Source organism: Zootoca vivipara, chromosome 16 (assembly GCF_963506605.1).
Source record: "Zootoca vivipara chromosome 16, rZooViv1.1, whole genome shotgun sequence".
Lineage (NCBI taxonomy): Eukaryota > Metazoa > Chordata > Lepidosauria > Squamata > Lacertidae > Zootoca > Zootoca vivipara.
The window spans coordinates 31,760,368-31,781,715 of NC_083291.1; the positions used below are offsets into that span (position 1 = coordinate 31,760,368).

The following is a 21,348-nucleotide window of genomic DNA, read 5'->3' on the forward strand; positions in this document are numbered from 1 at the left end:
GTGTGCATGCGCCGCGTCTTGTGATCGATTATGCAGGGCCGGGGGTTACCTGCAACTCCCCCATATTTTATCCAAGTTGGCACCCCTGTCCCAGAACAGACGAGCCCTGAAGGCCAGAAGGTCAGCCGTCTCTCTCTCTCAGAGACCAGCCCGCGAGCTGGGGTATAGCAAGAGTGCCCCTGAGAGAGCGCAGAGTGCCTGTCCCTCGCTGCAGCCGGTGGCACCAGGGGCCGGGTTTTCCGGGCGGCCTTGAACATCCCCCACCCCCGGCCCGGTCAGACCATGCCCTCGAACCAGATCCTTGCCGCCTTCCCGCTCCCCCGGCCTGCCCATTCCTGCGCGGCATCATCACCAGACGTGTCCCGGCTGGCCCCGGCCCGCTGGGCTGGCAGAGGCGTCCCTCCTTGGGCAGCTGCGAGGGAGCGCCTCTCTCGCGCGCTAAGCCCGGGACAGACAACCCGACGGAGTGGGAGCGCTCGGCGGCTCACAGCCAGCTCTATCTTCCCCACCCCGGATCGCGGAGGGTCCCGGCTCCACCCGCAGCTTGCTAGCTGCCCCGAGCTGTCGGCGCTCGGCTCCGCGCCTCGACTTCGTGGGAGCAGGAGGTGCTGCGAGCGAGCGGCCGCCGCCCCCTCGAATCTCAGCGGAGACCCGAAGTTCTCTGCAGCTCTTCTGGGTGGGGGGGGGGAAACGCAAGGGAGCCCAGCCGGGGCCGCCTCTCCGGGGCGCGGTCGGGAGCCAAGACCTAGGGGGCGCGCCGGCGGACGAGAGCAAGCTGTTGCTGATCCCGAGGCTCCGGGTCCCCCCTCAAGAGCAACTCGGGTAGTAGCCAGCCATTTCTCACGGTCACAGACCAGTAAGAAGAGCAACTCAAGTAGGACTTAGACGGGGCGGACGCGTTGCGCTCCCCGTGGGCAGGATCGCCAGCTAGAACGTGCACGGCGGTTTTGAGGGGCGCAACCCAGGATTCGCACCCCTCCTTCTTGCGCTTCCCACAACCCCGCCAAGGTAGGTGACGAAAACCTTTCACCATCCAGGACTTGGGCTGGTTAGCATTCCGTGTCTTCTAAATTCGTATGTGGGAGGGAAGGTTTTGTTCTTGTTTCATTAGGTACGTTGGCACTAATGAAGGGCTGTAAGCAAATTTCAGATGAAGGGCTGTAAGCAAATTTAATAAATGCTGTCTGTAGCAGCAACAGCAACAACATTGAAAGCCTTATCCGCCTCCATGCATTTGCCTAAACCTTTTCTAGCCATCCAAGCTTGCTGCCTCTTGTGGGAGTGAGTTCCACAGTTGAATTGAAAATTATTTTCTTTCCTTTGTCCTGAACTTCCCGACATTCTGCTTCAGGGTGGGGGGCTTATTATTTTTGTTTCTTACTAGGTTATGTATTTTTCTGCTTTTATGTTGTAAACTGCCCTGAGATCCTCAGATGAAGGATAGTTTAGAAATTTAATAACAATAACAAAATAATAATAATAACAACAACAACAGTATCCCCTGTTTTCTGGGAAACCAACAGAGAGCAAGGGAGGCATCATCTCCATAGGTTGGGCACTTTAAAAGCTGGTCATCAGTGTAATAATATTAGCTACCGGTACCTCCAAGGTAGCAATGCAGAATTTGGAATAATGAGTTCTGAATGGAAGTGCTCCATTTCTGTTCCAGGATGGCTTCTTTTAGAGTAGCCTCATCTTAAACACATCATAGGTAAAGGTAAAGGGACCCCTGACCATTAGGTCCAGTCGTGACCGACTCTGGGGTTGCGCACTCATCTCGCATTATTGGCCGAGGGAGCCGGTGTATAGCTTCCAGGTCATGTGGCCAGCATGACAAAGCCGCTTCTGGTGAACCAGAGCAGTGTTTCTCAACCTTTTTTGGGCCACGGCACACTTGTTCCATGAAAAAAATCATGAGGCACACCACCATTAAAAAAGTTAAAAAAATTAACTCTGTGCCGCCCTATATTGACTATATAATTATGACTGTAATTTAACCCATGTGCAACTGTACTTCGTGCCTATTTTATAGTTTTGTTTTTCATCGTTTAATTTCCATCAGCTGTCATAACTGTTCTGTTTTATATACATTATGATTTTTTTTAAGCTTTACCCCCCCCCCCAAATATTACAATAGTTCAGCCAGCTATCTCCCTGTCTTGCTATTTCCCCCCTAGGCATTTTATTTTATTTGAATACGTATAGGCCCCCCTATTAAGTAGGAAGGAGGAAATTAATCTCCCTCCCGCCGCCCCATGGGAGGGGAGAAGCCTTCAGACCCCCAATTCTCCTCTCCCGCGGCCCGAAGTGGTACAGTCCAGGCAAGGCTCTGCCTGCCCCCGGATTACAAGGGCGCGCACACTTCCAGGGGAGCTGCGGGGCGGCTCAAAGGTGAAAGGTTACCTTGGCTGCTGCTTGCGAGTAATTCCGGACCGCGAAGCCCAGCGTCCGCCGCGCAGCCATGGCGAAGGACGGGCGAAGGAGGCAGGGGAGGCGGAGCAACCTCGATGCGGCTTAAGGGGGGCCGGCGGTGGATCTGGAGCGCGCCTCCCTAGGGGGCCTCCCTAGACTCTAAAACCACCCTCCAGTTGTTTGCACTGAGCTTTGGGAAAGAGGAGGAGAAATATTGCTTTCCGGTGGGTCAGTGTTGTATATTGGCGGCCGCCAGGCACGTGACAATGCAAATCGCCCTTCTCGTCGCCGCACGTCGCGGCACACCAGCCAGCGTCTCGCAGCACACTAGTGTGCCGCGGAACAGCGGTTGAGAAACGCTGAACCAGAGCAGCACGTTTACCTTCCCGCTATAGCGGTTCCTATTTATCTACTTGCATTTTTGATGTGCTTTCGAACTGTTAGGTTGGCAGGAGCTGGGACCAAGCAACGGGAGCTCACCCTGTCACAGGGATTTGAACCGCCAACCTTCTGATCAGCAAGCCGTAGGCTCAGTGGTTTAACCCACAGCGCCACCTGGGTCCCTTAAACACAGCATAGGAGAACTGTTTCTTTAACTTCCCTAGTTATCTGGGAAAGGGTCCTCTGCAATCTGGCAGTAAGGCTGCAGTCCTATAAACACTTATCAGGAAGTTAAAGCCAAAGGCTTTGCTTCCATATAGATATACATAAGTCTGAGCAGTAAATCTCCTGGTTGGGCGTGTGGGGCAGTGGGGTGGGGGTCAACCTTGAGGCACAGTCCTTTTAACTGTTTGGAAAAAAATGATAGTGGGGTGTTCTCTCCACCACCACCCCTATTTCCCCCTCTTACAGGTTTAAGGTTTGCGGGTAATTGATCACAACACCCTGCAGCTATGCTTTACACAGCACAAGTAAAAGAAAAAGAAAAGAAGAGGAGGGAGAAGGGGGAAAATATTGGTCTCTGCTGTGATGAGCTTACAGGCTATAAAGTTGGACAGTGTCAGGAATAAGCGGTTGGCTGGGGAAAGAAAGAATGCGTAGCATGGGAAGAATGGAAACAGATGCCGTTGAGAAGGGACTGGGAAATTCAGCAAATGGACTTCGTGGGAGAGGACAACTTTGAAGAGAGATTTGCAGGAATTGAGACTGAGAGGGAGTTGCAGCCAGCAGAAGAGAAAGCAAAAGAAGTCAGCCCCCTTCTGCCTTCTCTCCTCCTGGCATACCTGCTTCCCTGCAGAGAATCCTTTTTTCATTCTCTAAGAGAAAAGCAGCTTCAGGAGGGGGACAGTGGGGAGCAGAGAACAGGGTGAGGAGAAAGGGCCTTTAACCCTTCCCAATGCCTGCCTGCCTTTCCTGGAGGCTGCTAGCAGCCCTGCAGCTCAGGAAATCCAGCTTTCTCTTTGCCCTGCTTTTGCATGTCCCATCCAGTTCAGGCTCCATTGTGGGCATGACAAGATAGGCAACCAATGCTTAATGTATGTAGGGTCAAAACAGATGGAGAGGTTTGCCAAGCCAGGTGAATCACTCTGCCCGGGATTATGTCCCTGATTGCGAGGCTGGCAAAGGCTTCTCTTGAATATCTTGACCGTTGTTGTCCATGTGTGACAATCCTGTGTACATGCATATCATATAGTGTGATGCCCTGCTTCTGTCCTGCCAGGATCTGGGTCAGTTGTTCCTCACTGACCTTTGGGTGGAGAAGCTGTTGCACCTCCCTCTGATGGTGTGAAAAGGCTCAGCTAGCCTAGATCCCAGTTTTGAGCATGTTTCTTGGAAGTCAGGACCCACATCATGAGTGCAGAAGAGTAGCAGCCATAGGTTGAATTTTCATGTCCAGTGTCTAAGGATGTCAGGACAATAGAGATATCCCCTTCTACTAGCCCAATGTTATGACTCTCCAAGGTTTTGCACAGAAGGCATTCCTGGCTGTTTCCTGAGAGCCCAATGGGAGATGAACCTAGGATCCTATACTGTACATGCAAAAGGGGGTATTATGCTGCCAAATTAAGCTGCACACACTGTACAATTGATTTTTGGGGGGGATAAATTGTAGGTCTGTTGTTTAGTCGTTTAGTCATGTCCGACTCTTCGTGACCCCATGGATCAGAGCACGCCAGGCACTCCTGTCTTGCACTGCTTCCCGCAGTTTGGTCAAAGTCATGTTGATAGCTTTGAGAACACTGTCCAACCCTCTTATCCTCTGTCGTCCCCTTCTCCTTGTGCCCTCAATCTTTCCCAGCATCAGGGTCTTTTCCAGGGAGTCTCCTCTTCTCATGAGGTGGCCAAAGTATTGTAGCCTCAGCTTCAGGATCTGTCCTTCCAGTGAGCACTCAGGGCTGATTTCCTTAAGAATGATAGGTCTATGCCTCCCCATTTCAACTTTCAGTTTGTGATCACTAACAGCACTTGGTGAGAATCTGCCATAGTTCCATGCAATTAACGGCTGGGTGGAAATTTTGTGTACCAATTGCACTCCCTCCCTTCCCCATTCAGTCGTTTTGTATCAAGTGCAAAGTCAAGGGCAATTCCCAACAGCCTGGCCTTCGCAGCTCCCCCCCCACAAATCACTGCAAACGTTGAAGCTCTCTTTTAGCCTTCTGCTGGCCATCTTTCCTGTACTTTTGAGCAGAGAGCGCCTGTTGATCTGTTTAAAGCCATCAGGCTTTGCAGGTTACAGTTCCCAGCCTGGGAATCTCTCCTCTTCGCTCCTCTCACATCCCTCTCTGAAACTTCTTTGTCTCTCATCGCTCAGAAATGACCCCATCCTGAACCCAGTTTCTGGGCTTATGAACAGGAGGATCGCCCTCAGATTGATTACATTGCTGCCTCACCCCTCCCTTCCATGAGGCCAATGTGGGGAGAGCTGTTTCACAAACTCTGCTTCCTCTACATGGGAACACATGGGTGAAGGAAGAAAACCCCAGACCTCACCATGCCCAATGATCACACACCCATGTCTGCTTTGCCCAGCATTGGGAAACTGTGACTGGAAAGCTGCAGTATGTTATCTTTGTATGTGTGTGTGTGTGTGTGTGTGTGTGTGTGTGTATTTGAATAACCAGATAAAATGAAATAAATAATTCTTCATCTCCATGACCAGCTTCCAATCATTCCAAAAACAAGTGGCTGGTGTTTGATAGATTGGGATAAAAAAAAAAGCACATTGCAGATGCTACATGGAACTTCTGCACTGCACTAGGAAAAGCTCCTAGACCCACAATGTCAAGGGGCCCTTGGGGAGGGGAGGCAGGGATTTAGGGGAGAGCAACCAGTTTGGTCGTACTGGGTGCAGAGCCTTGGAGGCGCCACAGTCCTTGGGGATGTGTGTGACCCTGTGGTCTAAACCACTGAGCTTCTTGGGCTTGTTGATTGGAAGGTCGGCGGTTCGAATCCCCACGACGGGGTGAGCTCCCGTTGCTCTGTCCCAGCTCCAGCCAACCTAGCAGTTCGAAAGCACACCAGTGCAAGTACTGTAGATAAATAGGTACCCCTGGGGTGGGAAGGTAAATAGCATTTCGGTGCGCTCTGGTTTCCGTCATGGTGTCCAGTTGCACCAGAAGCGGTCTAGTCATGCTGGCCACATGACCCGGAAAGCCATCTGTGGACAAACGCCGGCTCCCTTGGCCTGAAAGTGAGACAAGTGCCGCAACCCCATAGTTGCCTTTGACTGGACTTAACCGTCCAGGGGTCCTTTACCTTTTACCTTTTTACAAGGGGGCGCTGCAGTTATGATGTAGAATGGAAGGTGAGGGGCAGAGGGGGGCACTGAAATTTGAGACCCCAAATTCTGTCACTGCAGGGAGTCCATCCTCCTCTTGCCCCCCAGTTCATGCCGTGGAACTTGCAAAGCAGCAAGATGATTGTTTGTGGGGATGGGATTTTACCCCACAAGGGTCTGTTGTTGTTGTTGTTGTTGTTGTTGTTGTTGTTGTTGTTGTTGTTGTTGTTGTTGTTTTTACTTAGTTGCTGTTTTTTTCGTTTATATAAGGCAGGAATATGGGACCCAGGTGGCGCTGTGGGCTAAACCACTGAGCCTAGGGCTTGCTGATCAGAAGGTCGGCAGTTCGAATCCCTGTGACGGGGTGAGCTCCCGTTGCTTGGTCCCAGCTCCTGCCAACCTAGCAGTTCGAAAGCACATCAAAATGCAAGTAGATAAATAGGAACCGCTATAGCGGGAACGTAAACGGCGTTTCCATGTGCTGCTCTGGTTTGCCAGAAGCGGCTTTGTCATGCTGGCCACATGACCTGGAAGCTATACGCCGGCTCCCTCGGCCAATAATGCGAGATGAGCGCGCAACCCCAGAGTCGGTCACGACTGGACCTAATGGTCAGGGGTCCCTTTACCCTTTACCTTAAGGCAGGAATAACCAATGTGGTATCTTTCCATTGCTCTTGGACGCCAATTCCAATGCTGGCATTTTCCATCCCCCGTGTTTGCCAAAATGGTCTGACGGCCTCATGGTAGCCACTCCATAAAATGTCTTTGAATGTGTCTGGGTGGAAGAAGACATTTCCTCAATAGATGGAACAAAGCCATCATCTTTACCCTACCCGCTGAACTTCTGGCTTGAAAAATGTTCCATACAGTAATTCTCTTGGTCTTTCCCCCATATCGTACACAATACTCCTTCTCTGGTTCCTTTCATACTCTCCCCAACGCTGCGTGGCCTTAAAGGTAGGCTATCTGATTTGCATTTTCCACCCATCTCTCTCTTTTTGCTAAGCGTAGGGTTCACCCAGTTTCAGAGCAAAAGCTTTGCTCAGGCCTGGCCAGTTTGACCAGGCCTTCATGGGGACCCTGATGGTCTTTTATTGGTCTCCAACAGGAAAGGGGAGTCAGGCCTGCTACTATCTAAGCAGCAATAACTAATCGGTGGCACAGCTATGGACCGCACAGAGCCTCTATCAACAATTTCTGTGCACAAATCCTTCCTACCATGGAAAGATCTGCTTCTTACTTGGCAAGCACACACGCACACCCCACACACCCTGTGAGAAATGAATGGCAAGATCTTGTATTGCTCTGGCAGAAGAGAACTGCCTTCTAGGTGAGAAGGCTTCACCAGCACCACTCCTTGAGCACGTTTTGCTGGAGAAGTAGTGTTGTATGATGAGAAACAGCCTGCAACTCATCATCCATCGAGGATCGGGTTAATCCGGCTCCTTTCCCTGTCCAAGCAGTATTATCTTGATTGTTGGCTTTGTAGAAGCAGCCAAGAATGAGCTAGTATTTGAAAGCACCATATGCATGCACAAACCCCTTCTTCTTCTAATAGATTTTTTATTAAAGATTTTTTGGTTTAGAAAACTACGTGCACTGTCTCTTTTTTCAAGTTGCGTTTTCTACTGACCAGTTTCATTTGTTGTGAGACATTAGTGTTGCATGCAGTGTTAGGTTAGGAAGAAAAGAGGGGGGTGGGGGAATGGTGAGTGGGGTGAGGTGGGGTGGGGTGGGGTGGCAATGCTTCTATTCTTATACTTAGTATATGTGTGGGGGTTTTGTTTCAGCGTCACTTGTGTGGGTTCTCTTGCTATTCACTTGTTGTATTTCCTTGGTGGTGAGAGAGGTTGGGGGTGGCCTAATAATAATAATAATAATAATAATAATAATAATAATAAATTATTTATACCCCGCCCATCTGGCCGGGTTCCCCCAGCCACTCTGGGTGGCTTCCAACAAAATATTAAAATACAGAAATCCATCAAACATTAAAAGCTTCCCTAGGGTGTGGTTGGCTGTCTTTGGTTGTGAGATTTGTTTTTATGTGAGAGTGGTGTGTGTGTGTGTGTGTGTTTGGATCAGGTTAGCCAGATTGATTCGTATGCTGTCGGCGGATTCTTGTTGTTGTCTTGCTGGGTTGTGTATGTGATAAAGGGGAACCATACCGGGGTGAAGACGTCGTCTTCTATTTGTCCCCATATCAGTTTCAGTTTATTGGTTAGTTTTTTCTAATGAGGATGTCTTCCCACACTATTTGATACCATTGTTCCATGCTCATTCCTGACAGGTCTCTCCAGTGTCTGGCTAAGATGTTTCAGGCTGCTGAGAGTTAAGAGCTCTTTATGATGCGAGTGGGCATTATTATCACGGAAGATTGCACGATCCCCTTCTGAGCAGATTTTGCACCTCTTCCTCACATGTTGCTTTTGAAGCAGCCCACCTCCTCCCAGAGTGATGTGGGGAGCAGCTCCAGCCGGCTGAAAATCACTGTGCCTTGCTGCTTCGCACCTGACCTGCAGTGAACCGTTTTCAACGGAGAAATGGAGGAATCCAGAAGTCATGGCAATGGCCAGATCTATCACCAGTTCATGGTTTGATTGGGTGAGAAGCAGCTCGCAAGCTCCTTCAGTCTGGCAGGGGTTATGATGGCATTATCTGAGGTTCTACCCCCATAGCAGCTTGCAGAGAGAGGAAATCCAGACCCTCATTGTTAAAACGTTGGCCATCCCTGCACAAGACAACTGAGCCTACGGAGTATATTCGCTGCTCAAATGTGGATGGCAGGGAAAGGGATTGAGCAGGCATCCCCAAACTGCGGCCCCCCAGATGTTTTGGCCTACAACTCCCATGATCCCTAGCTAACAGGACCAGTGGTCAGGGATGATGGGAATTGTAGTCCAAAACATCTGGAGAGCCGAAGTTTGGGGATGCCTGGGATTGAGTATTGTTTTTCTGAATTGCTTCGCATCAGTTCCTTACTTTTGAGAGTCATGTTGTAGAGAGAGCTCTGCCGAGGCAGAATGGAAACAAAAGCTTGCATGCTGCTGGTTTTTTTTTTTGGGGGGGGGGGAGGATTGCTGCACATAGCCTGGGAACTTATCTGCCTTTTATGTGGCAGGGAGGGGCAAAAGAAGCCTCTGCCAGGGGATTTTTTTTTTTTTGCTCATTAGTGTAACAGTTGTGGAAGCTGTTGTGCCAATTAAGTTTCTTCTAGCTGAAATTCAAAAGTGAGACGATTCATGGCTGCGTGGGTGTAGGAATCCTCAGGACACCATGGGTCGGTGTTCCATTGATAGCATCAGAGCTAGCACTGTGAGAAACTAGCTGAGATAGTGTGCACACGAGGCTTGCAAGAACTTGTCAAGAGGGAGGGCGAAGTTTCCCCAATGCAGAACAGTGTGTGGGAGCATGAAGGGCTCTGGATTTCAAAAACTAAGTATGGAGACAACAGCAGTTCAAAACAAAAGGGCACCTATCAACCCTGTCCTAACTGATGCTCCTAATGGTCAGGCATTTTTGTAGGATTGTTGGTTCGGACAAGGCGGACAGATTTTTATTTTTGTTATTGAGACTGCTCCATGGCTCTCTGCCTACCGGTAATTTCCAAAACGAGAAACTCTGGGGCTCGTGGCTAGATGACCAGCTCTCGCCAGAGTTATGTTAGAGCTACTTGTAAAAGGAACTCTACACATGCACAAAGATGCTGTAGCCCAGGGGTCCCCAAACTAAGGCCCAGGGGCCGGATGTGGCCCAATTGCCTTCTAAATCCGGCCCGCGGATGGTCCGAGAATCAGCATGTTTTTACATGAGTAGAATGTGTCCTTTTACTTAAAATGCATCTCTGGGTTATTTGTGGGGCCTGCCTGGTGTTTTTACATGAGTAGAATGTGTCCTTTTACTTAAAATGCATCTCTGGGTTATTTGTGGGGCATAGGAATTCATTCATTATTATTTTTTCAAAATACAGGTTCCCCCCCCCAAGGTCTGAGGAACAGTGGACTGGCCCCCTGCTGAAAAAGTTTGCTGACCCCTGCTCTAGCCATATGCTTTAGGGTTAAGTCCTGACAACTGATAAGATGTTCTGAGGCTGGATAACGGTGGGTTGTCTCTCTAATGAAGTCTTGGCTCAGGTTCAGATGATGATGATGATGATGATGATGATGATGATGATAATTTTATTGATACCCCGCCCTTCCCAGTCAAGACCGGGCTCAGGGCGGCTAACAACAAAAATACCAAAGCAAGCATAAAAGAAACAATTCAATTAAAATACAGATTAAATACAATGTTAAAATTCAATTTTAAAATTAGGATAGAGGTTCGGGTGTGATAGAGAGAGTGTGTGTGAATGCTTTGGGGATGATGCATCTATTCTTTACAAAAGTTCTTCCAGGGCTGTTGTCCTTCATGGTCCCAGACAGCCCTGCTCCCCCCCCCCGTTTACTCCACTAGCTCACTTTTAAACACCCCCGCCCTACCAGCAGGGCAGAGTTTCTTTTAGTATTCTTTTAGTGCCTGGTAGGCAGCAAAGTCCCCTAAGTCCATGATTGGCCAGAGAAGGATGGATGGAGGCAGGATCCAGTGGAAAGCAAGGCGGATATTTATTTTTCTGTTGCAAAAGAGTTTTCCCTCTCGTCCTTCCAAGGAGGGAGAGACCCTGAACAAAAGCGTACAGGAACCTTTAAAGACTTTTGACATTGCCCAACCCCCTTAGCCAAAAACCACCCCAAAATCATCATAAATACATCATAGGAGGTGGTCTCCCGGGATACCTGATAATGAGCGCTGATTACGTTACTTAGGGAGCCTGGCCGTTCTTTTGTGATGGTTGTTCCTGAATCCAGGTCACAGGCTCACCCTATTCTTGCACAAATACGCCCTACGCCCTTAAGAGAGGATTTATAAGTGGAAAGACATGGGAAGGCTTTCCCCATTTGCCTCCCTTATCGTAGAGGAGTATTCTGAGATCCTTGGGAGAGTCAAAATGACTTCAGGATTGCTCTCCTGTACTATTTCAGACACATGGCTTATATATTTAGATATGTGTGCATTTATGAATATTTTTTCTATATTTGAGACCTTAACATTCTTATAACACTACGTTAAAGGCAATGAAGTGTCTGTGTGCGTGTGTGCGCATGCAATACATTCTCTGGAGTGTGAGAGGTCATTTGGGGGCCCTGTCTGGAATGTTTTGTGTGCTCAGCAGAAGACTATTGTTGTAAGTGTGAGAGAGAGGGGGGGCGGTGCACCAAGGTCTTGAACACAGCAGAGCAGAATTCTTAGGAATGCAGGGGAAGGGCGGGGGGACTGGGCAAATGGACAGGAGTTTATCTTTATTACAAAAAGTTTCTCGATTGCAATTATTTTATCTCATTGCTGTTGTACTCTTGACTTTCGGAGGTCTTTTAAGTTTGCAAAAGCAACAACAAACCTTTCCAAACTTCATTGTGGGGTGGCTCTATATGACCCTTCCGTCAGAACGCTCTCCCAGTTCTTTCCGCATTACGGACTGGTGTTGGCCTGGTGATGTCTGTAGCTGTATTGGGAGGGTGGGGTGTGTGAATTGCGTCCACGTAACATTTTCCAGATCCTTTCCCACCTCCATTCCGGCATCAAACTGGGAGCACCTTGGAATTGGATGCTCGGGTTCTGAGTATCCTGCACTGCATCAGTATAAAATGGCAAGTCCCATAAATGGCAGGATATCAAGACAATATGACTGATATTGTGCCAAGTGGTTCCCTGGTCATGTCCCACCCCTCTGCCAAGTTGGTGAGACCCTCATTCAGTCTTTAAAAAAGGGACATCTGTAACTTGCATACAAGATGGATGCTGACATTTGTGTCAATTTAATGTATTAATTTAAACCATTTCAACCTTGCTCTCCAGTTTGAAAAGGCTCCCGGATCAATTAAAAAGAAGACAATTCCTGCTCTCAGGCTTACAATATAAAGAACATAATACAAAAGGCAGCTGGCCTTTCACCAGAGCTGCTTCCCTTGTCTTGCTCTCTTTTTCTCTCCTACAACCTAGTTTTACAATCTTGGCTCCCAAAATTTTCCTGGTCTTGTAAACAGCCACCTGCCAATTGCCTGTGGTGAATAAGGATATCCTCTATGCAGGGAAACACTGGAATGCCAGTGTTTTTAGACCATCGATGTGCTACAAATGACTAATTTCTTTAGGTGTGGGCAAGTAGGCTAGTAACTTGTGGGCCAATAACGGTAGCCTTGCTTGAGACATTTGGAGCTCTGTTGTATTTGCAAAGATGTACTGCTCTCCTCAGGGACGCAGGTGGCACTGTGGGTTAAACCACAGAGCCTAGGGCTTGCTGATCAGAAGGTTGGCAGTTCAAATCCCTGCGACGGGGTGAGCTCCCGTTGCTCGGTCCCAGCTCCTGCCAACCTAGCAGTTTGAAAGCACGTCAAAGTGCAAGTAGATAAATAGGGACCGCTACAGCGGGAAGGTAAACGGCGTTTCCGTGTGCTGCTGTGGTTCGCCAGAAGCAGCTTTGTCATGCTGGCCTCATGACCTGGAAGCTATACGCCAGCTCCCTCGGCCAATAATGCGAGATGAGCGCGCAACCCCAGAGTCGGTCACGATTGGACCTAATGGTCAGGGGTCCCTTTACCTTTACTGTACCTTCACTGCTCTCCTCGGATTGCGCATAAGAATGTGAGAATGTAAGAAAAGCTTGCTGGATCAGAGCAGTGGCCCATTTAGTCTGGCATCCTGTTCTCAGTGTGGCCAAGCAGTTGCCTATGGGGAAACCAGCAAGCAGGATTCTTGCAAAACACCAATGTTCTGATAGCCATCAGGGAAACAGCAGTAGCAAATATTGCCTTCACTACCTCCAAACTGAGAAGGGAAATGTAAACTCAGGTCACCAGGACAATGGGGCAAAAGGAGATGTGCCTTGGAGGCAGGAGGAGTGAGTGACTCAGTTATTCCTAAAACAAAAAGTGAATGTCAAAGGGCATATTTGTAAAAAGAGAGGTGAAAAAATCTGTGGTTGGAAAGATGCAATGGTTAAAAGTTAGAGTTTTAATATGATGAAAGTTTGAAGAAAGGAATTGGCGGGGGCAGCAGAATAAGCCAAAGATGCCTGACACAGATAATAGGAGCTGGGACATTATTTGTGCCCCGCCCATCTGACTGGGTTGCCCCAGCCACTCTGGGCGCCTTCCAACGAATATAGGGCGGGAGAGTGCTAGAGCCCTGTCTAGTCATGTTGTATGGGATCAATTCCAATCTGTTACCTCCGAGGATGTGGACAGGCTGCTTGGACGAGTGAAACCGACCACCTGTCTCCTTGATCCTTGCCCATCCTGGCTAATAAAAGCGAGCCGGGAAGGGCTGGGCGATGGGCTCCGCAGGGTGGTGAATGCTTCCCTCTACGAGGGAGCCTTCCCAGACCCACTGAAAGAGGCGGTCATTAAACCGCTTCTTAAAAAAAAAACCATCTTTAGACCCGGCCAATATGGCCAACTACCGCCCAGTCTCAAATCTACCATTCTTGGACAAGGTGATTGAGCGGGTGGTTGCTGAACAACTCCAAGCACGCCTGGAAGAAGCAGACCATTTGGATCCCTTCCAATCGGGATTCAGGCCTCACCATGGGACTGAAACTGCCTTGGTCGCACTGGTCGATGATCTCCGGCGGGCTAGGGACAAAGGTGAGAGCTGTTTCCTACTGTAGTTCTGCTGGATCTCTCAGCGGCCTTTGACACCATCGACCATAACATCCTTCTGGACCGTCTAGAGGGGCTGGGAGCTGGGGGCACTGTCATACAGTGGTTCCGCTCCTTCCTCCTGGGCCGTGTTCAGAAAGTGGTGGTGGGGGATGAGTGTTCAGACCCCTGGGCACTCACTTGTGGGGTGTCTCAGGGTTCCGTTCTCTCCCCCATGCCTTTTAACATCTACATGCAGCCGCTGGGAGAGATCATCAGGGGGTTTGGGCTGGGTGTTCATCAGTATGCAGATGACACCCAGCTCTACCTCTCTTTTAAATCAGAACCAGTGAAGGCGGTGAAGGTCCTGTGTGAGTGCCTGGAGGCGGTTGGAGGATGGATGGCGGCTAACAGATTGAGGTTGAATCCTGACAAGACAGAAGTACTGTTTGTGGGGGACAGGAGGCGGGCAGGTGTGGAGGACTCCCTGATCTTGAATGGGGTAACTGTGCCCCTGAAGGACCAGGTGCGCAGCCTGGGAGTCATTTTGGACTCACAGCTGTCCATGGAGGCACAGGTTAATTCTGTGTCCAGGGCGGCTGTCTACCAGCTCCATCTGGTACGCAGGCTGAGACCCTACCTGCCCGCGGACTGTCTCGTCAGAGTGGTGCATGCTCTGGTTATCTCCCGCTTGGACTACTGCAATGCGCTCTACGTGGGGCTACCTTTGAAGGTGACCCGGAAACTGCAATTAATCCAGAATGCGGCAGCTAGACTAGTGACTGGGAGTGGCCGCTGGGACCATATAACACCGGTCCTGAGAGATCTACACTGGCTCCCAGTACGTTTCCGAGCACAATTCAAAGTGTTGGTACTGACCTTTAAAGCCCTAAACGGCCTCGGTCCTGTATACCTGAAGGAGCGTCTCCACCCCCACAATTCAGCCCGGACACAGAGATCCAGCACCGAGGGCCTTCTGGTGGTTCCCTCATTGCGAGAAGTGAGGTTACAGGGAACCAGACAGAGGGCCTTCTCAATAGTGGCACCCGCCCTGTGGAACACCCTCCCAGCAGATGTCAAGGCAATAAGTAACTATTTTACTTTTAGAAGGCAACTGAAGACGGCCCTGTTTAGGGAAGTTTTTAATGTTTAATGCTGTACTGTTTTAATATTTGGTTGGAAGCCGCCCAGAGTGGCTGGGGAAACCCGGCCAGATGGGTGGGGTATAAATAATATATTATTATTATTATTATTATTATTATTATTATTATTATTATTATTAAAGCATAATAAAATATCTCCTTCCTCTGCCCCTGTACAGGGCTGCCTTCGGATGTCTGCTAAAGGTTGTTTAGTTACTTATCTCCTTGACATCTGATGGGAGCCACTACCGAGAAGGCCCTCTGCCTGGTTTCCTGTAACTTCGCTTCTCGCAGTGAAGGAACTGCCAGAAGGCCCTTGGCACTAGACTGGATCCCAGTGTCCGGGCTTAACGATGGTATACTGGGTCGTGGCCATATAAGGCTTTCAAGGCCAGCACCAACACTTTGTTTTTTTAATTTTTTATTTATTTATCAATATTAAAACAATACAAATTATCGATACTACAATCAACTACATTTCCCCTTTCCCCCTTCCCTCCCTCCCCCTCCCCAGACTTCCCTTAGCTCCCTTATCCTTTTACATTTTGTTTCTGCATGTTATACAATTGTACATATCATTTCCCTAATTGTTCACATTGTTTTAATAAAAGAAAATTGTGTATGTTTATTTGAATCCTGCCAGTGAATATAAGTCTCTCTGGTTTCCCCCCCAGATAATTTGTAAATAGTTCCCATTCTTCCTTAAATTGCCGATTGTCCTTGTCACATAATTTGTATGTTAATTTGGCAAGTTCTGCATAATTCATCAATTTCTCTTGTAATTGTTCTTTCATTGGTATTTCTTCCTTCTTCCAGCCTTGTGCTAATAATACTCTTGCCGCAGTGGTTGCATACATAAACAAATTCTTCATCTTCTTTGGTATATCATGCCCTAGAATTCCTAATAAAAATGCTTCTGGTTTTTTAACAAAGGTCTTTTTAAACATTTTCTCAATTCATTATAAATCATTTCCCAATATTTTTTAACTTCTCTACATTCCCACCACATTTGATAAAAAGTCCTTTCTTTTTCTTTACATTTCCCACATATATTTGAACCAGTTTTATACATTTTTACCATTTTGACTAGTGTAATATACCATCTATACATCATTTTCATATAATTTTCTTTCACCAAGGAACAATCTGCAAATTTCAAATGTACTTTCCATAACTTTTCCCAGTCTTCAAATCGTATGTTATGTCCAAAGTCTTGTGCCCATTTGATATAACTGATTTAACATCTTCATCTTTTGTTTCCCATTCTAATAGAATACTGTAAGCCTTCTTCAACAATTTACCATCCTCTTCTATAACCTCTTTTTGGAATCTGGAGGTTGTGTAACTAAACCCTTTTGTCACCCTCCTTGCAAATCTCATTTAATTGTCTGTACTGTAACCAACTCTGAACACAGCGTTTTATTTCATCATATTCTTTCAATTTCCATTTGCCTTCTTGATCTCTCAATAACTCTCTGTATGTAGGCCATTTTTCTTTTTTGCCAAGCGGTTTGAGCAGTGAATCTTCAATTGGTGATAGCCACCCGGGTGTTTTTTGCTCTATTAAATCTCTATATCTGTCCCAAACTCTCATTAACTATCTCCTAATTATATGGTTATAAAACCCTGACACCTTCCCTGTTATCATGACCTTCCAAATCCAAAGCTTCTTCCCTTTCCAGTTTTATCCAGTCCCTAATCCATACCAAACATGCCGCCTCGTAGTACAATTTTCATTCCAGGAGAGCAAAGCCTCCACTTTCATTTATATCTGTAAGTATTTTATGTTAAATCCTTGGCTTTTTGCCCTCCCAGACAAATTTAGAAATCTCTCTTTGCCATCTTTTGAAACCACCATCCTTAATCATTATTGGGACTGACTGGAAAAGAAAGAGCATTTTTGGTAGCACATTCATTTTTATCACCACAATTCTTCCTAGTAGGGAAAGGTTCATTCTGCTCCATATTTCCAAATTCCTTTCTATCTCCAACCACACTTTTTCATAATTATCTTTATACAAATTTATATTTTTTACTGTTAGCTATATTCCTAAATAGGCTTCTCATGGCTTGTGCTTCCTTTCTGCATCAGGCAAAGGACTACAGGAATGAGTCACGTCTTAATGATATAGCTCAGTGGTCCTCAAACATTTTCCCCTACTTGAAAATTGCTGAGGATCTTGGCAGGCCACATAATGGTTTTTCTGCCTGCTGTAGCAACTGTCATGTGTTGTGCTAGAATGGTAATTTTACAGAAACGTCATGGGCCACCTAAATGAAGTTTGCAGATCAGTGCACAGGCTACAGTTCTGGAACCCCCCAGGGGCGGAGGAAGGGGGTTGGGTGGACGTGGGCTGCCCCAGGTATCACCACTGAAGGGGGGTGACAAAATGCCAGGCGGCACTCACTGCGGGGCCTGCAGCGCACCCGAGCCATGCGTCTCTCCTGGAAGTGACACGGTGGCTTGAGCCCATGCAGGCTCCGCGCTGCCCAAACGGTCCGCTCGCTGCCTTCCCCCCCAGCTGTAGGGGAGGAGGCAGGCAGACTCCTCGGAGGCCCAGCGGAGTGTCCTGCGCATTGCTCCAGGTGCCCGAGCGGCTTCCTCCGCCACTGGAACCCCGGACATAGCTCATAAACCCCGTGCTGTGTGTACAAAAGGCAACGGCAGAAAATCATGGAGAACTGTGATCAGTACAGTGGAACCTCGGTTTATGAACACCTTGGTTTATGAATTTTCGGTTTACGAACGCTGCGGACCCATCTGGAACGGATTAATTCACTTTCCATTACTTTCAATGGGAAAGTTTGCTTCAGTTTATGAACGCTTCAGTTTATGAACAGACTTCCGGAACCAGTTACACCCATGCTTCGGGTTAAGTACGCTTCAGGTTGAGTACTCCGCGGACCCGTCTGGAATGGATTAATCCACTTTCCATTACTTTCAATGGGAAAGTTCGCTTCAGTTTATGAACGCTTCAGTTTAAGTACTCCGCGGACGGTCTGGAACAGATTAATCCACTTTCCATTACTTTCAATGAGAAAGTTTGCTTCAGTTTATGAACGCTTCAGTTTATGAACAGACTTCCGGAACCAATTGTGTTCATAAACCGAGGTACCACTGTAGAGGGGCAAAATGAACTTTGATTAAGAAAACTCCTATTGCCCAGCTTCTGTTATGATAGTCCAGGCATCCCCAAACTGTGCCCCCCCCAGATGTTTTGGCCTACAACTCCCATGACCCCTAGCTAACAGGGCCAGTGGTCAGGGATGATGGGAATTGTAGTCCAAAACATCTGGAGGGCCGAAGTTTGGGGATGCCTGTGATAGACCCTTTCCAATTCACTGGGCATCACCTGGAAACGGCGCATACACATGCGCACCAGGCAGGACCAGGAGCTGGGCATGGAGGGTAAACGAAACCTGCCATGCCAGCCCAACCCTTGCCACCGCTGCCTCTGGGTAGGCATGGGGCACAGAGGGTTCATGGGAGGAGCCTGGCTAGACGTGGCCCATGGTGGGTGCATCCCCCAACTGTGACATTCAGTAAGGGGGCCAGGGGCATGGCCGCAAGGCCCCTAGTGGCAGGTAGGATGGAGATCCATGCCAAGGGGCCCCTGGCTTGCACCCCCTCAAAATCATGCCTGGTCCTCCCCACACTATGCTTCTGCCTGGAAAGCTGGGTTGGTTTCATGCTTTTCAAGCATTCCACTCACAAGTCTTTCTGTTGAATTTCTAGGCTCCCTCTTGGTTGGTCAGAATGGAAAGAGTCTGCTAGTGCTGTGATGGCGTCTCCCAAACGGCCACCGGTGGACGTGTTAACTACTGACGAAAATTAATCTCATTTGTGAAATGCCAACTTCTCTGCCATGGGGCATGCACAAGTCTGGCACAGCATGATGGGAAGGACTATGCCGTGCTACCAATGAAACTGAAGGCGGAGAGGTGTCCGTGGGATGGAATTTGCCAGCATGGAGGCCCCACGCTCTCTGGGCCAGATCTACCGAGAGTACCACAACAACAATGTGATTTCTTTGCACTACAACTACACGGGCAAGCTCTATGGCAGCAAATACAAGGGCAGTCTCAAGGCGGATGCCATTGTGTTCCTGGTGGTGTGTGCCTTCATTGTGGTGGAGAACCTTGTGGTCCTGCTGGCTATCTGGAGGAACAAGAAGTTTCACTTGCCCATGTACTACCTGATTGGGAACTTGACCCTGTCGGACCTGCTTGCTGGCGTGGCCTACACTGCCAATATCATCATGTCCGGGCCCAACACTCTTAAGCTCACCCCTGTGCAGTGGTTTCTGCGGGAAGGTGGGGTCTTTGTCACGCTGGCGGCATCCGTCCTCAGCCTCCTTGCAATTGCCATTGAGCGCCATGTCACGATGGTCCGCATGAGACTCTACCACGGGGACAAGAAAGGGCGGATGTTCCTGCTGGTGGGGGCCAGCTGGCTGGCCTCCATCTTGCTCGGGGTGCTGCCGATCCTCGGCTGGAACTGCATCGAAAACCTCCCCGAGTGTTCCACAGTGTTGCCCCTCTATTCTAAGCATTACATCCTCTTCTGCATCACCGTTTTCCTGGCCATCCTGGTCTCCATTGTGGTGCTCTATGCCCGCATCTACCGCATGGTCAAGTTCAACGGGCAGCGGCTGGGCAGCCTCCGCAAAGGCATGCTCAAGAAGTCCCAGAAGTATATGGCCTTGCTGAAGACAGTGACCATCGTGGTGGGCACTTTCATTGCCTGCTGGCTACCCCTCTTCCTCCTCCTGTTGTTGGACGTTGCCTGCCAGGCCCAGGCCTGCAGCGTGCTCTACAAAGCAGACTATTTCCTGGGCCTGGCGATGATTAACTCCCTCCTGAATCCCATCATTTACACCCTGACCAGTAAGGACATGAGACGGGCCATTCTCAAGCTGCTCTGCTGCCTGCTGGTGGTCACTCCCGGCACGGAGGAGAGCCGTGCCAAGCGCTTTGGTCTCCCCATACTGGAGGGCAGCACCAGCAAATCAGAGCGCTCATCGCACCAGCACGAGGGGCCTAATGCTAGCGTGTCACTTGGGAACAGCACCCCCAAAGCCATCAAGGCAATGGTGCTGAAGGCCGTCTACTGAAGTCCTTTGGTTATCTTGCCCCAGCGGCCAGTAGTGGGGTATGAGCAGCCATGGGTCAAGCAGGGGGCTGGGGGGCGGGGCGTTTCAAGTCCCAGCAGGGGCCCTGAAGGGAAATGCTGTGGCAGATCTTGGGAGGAAACCTAGGCAGGGCTAGCAGGTAAACCAGGAGACTTGAGGAGCAGACAGGGAAGCAGGGGTGTTCTAGTACTTGGCACCCAAACCAAATCTGGTTCTTGCCCAGGCAAGGACTGATTTGGAAACCTGACGGATATGCCAAGGTGCCTGAGTGGCTGGATCTTCTTGAGCACCTAGAATGATAACAAAGTACAGTTACTTCCACCCTGTAGCCTAAAGTAGTTCATCACAAGATTAGGAGGCGCACCCTTCTAATCCTTGTTGCATCTGTGCAAAATCAAGGCTGCCAAACCCATAGAAACAACCCTTCCCTCCACCAAGGTCTTGCTAGAACTAGAACTGGAGAGATATGAAGACAGAGATAGGCAAGAGCTCTTTTGGAGAACGTCAGTGGCTTCTTTTTGAAAGAAAACACCACCTTTGTGCTGTTTTCTCTCTCTGCGATGCTCACTCCAACCTGCCCGTTTCTATGTCCCAGCCTCCACACCCAGGGGCTGGTCCTCCTAATACCTTCATACTGACCACTTAGTCCTTCATGATGCTGATAAAAAGTGGTGGAAAGACAGATCTAATTAATTATAGTGCTATTGAGGGCTGAGACTAACCTAGTCTGGAATCCATCCCCCATGAAATGTATACGTTCAGTGTACATGTATAAGTTCAGTGTCTTTAGACAGACATACAAGTGCACTGTATATCCTTGTACTGTATGTGAGCTTATGTTGATGATGCCGTTAAATTATGTCTCTTTGCGCCAAAAACTGATTCCCCCCCCCTCTTCAAAATAAAGTTGTTTAATAAAAAAAAGTTATCCTGCTGGTTTGGGCCATGTTAAGTGGCTATGGAATGGTTGTAAGTTGCCCTGTTGTTGTCTTGGCTGTTCTCTCTCTTACCCCAGAGAACTAAGGAAGAAATATCCTGTTCTTCTTCCGCCTCCATTTGCCTACGGGGCACACACTTAGAATGCAGCAAAAAGGAAGGAAGGAAACCTCTGAGTCTGGTATCCTAACCTTGTATATAAAACTACAACCCACTATTAAAGAGATAAACGTCAAAAAGCATTCGCTGGACTCTCTGACATATGCAAAAAAAAGCAGTGGTTCCCTTTCACCTAAATCCTTAGTGATGCCAGGATGGGCAAGTTAGTTAGT

The 21,348-nt window shown here is 48.6% G+C and overlaps 1 protein-coding gene across 3 annotated transcripts; it reads left to right on the forward strand.

Annotated features, from left to right (window-relative positions):
* Positions 1–428: 428 nt before the first annotated feature.
* On the forward strand, positions 429–21,270 carry S1PR5 (sphingosine-1-phosphate receptor 5). Of its 3 annotated transcripts, XM_035097267.2 has the most exons (3): positions 429–1,008; positions 8,421–8,734; positions 18,685–21,270. In XM_035097267.2, exon 3 carries the CDS (start codon positions 18,902–18,904, stop codon positions 20,060–20,062), a length of 1,161 nt encoding a protein of 386 aa, XP_034953158.1. In that variant the 5' UTR covers positions 429–1,008; positions 8,421–8,734; positions 18,685–18,901; the 3' UTR covers positions 20,063–21,270. The 3 variants fall into 3 exon arrangements, with proteins under 3 accessions (XP_034953158.1, XP_034953157.1, XP_060124810.1); XM_035097266.2 differs by lacking the exon at positions 8,421–8,734; XM_060268827.1 differs by lacking the exons at positions 429–1,008; positions 8,421–8,734 and adding an exon at positions 12,697–13,812.
* Positions 21,271–21,348: the final 78 nt, after the last annotated feature.

Excerpts from the sequence above, each read along its gene's own strand:
- S1PR5 (XM_035097267.2), top strand. The coding sequence starts at position 18,902 with ATGGAATTTGCCAGCATGGAGGCCCCACGCTCTCTGGGCCAGATCTAC.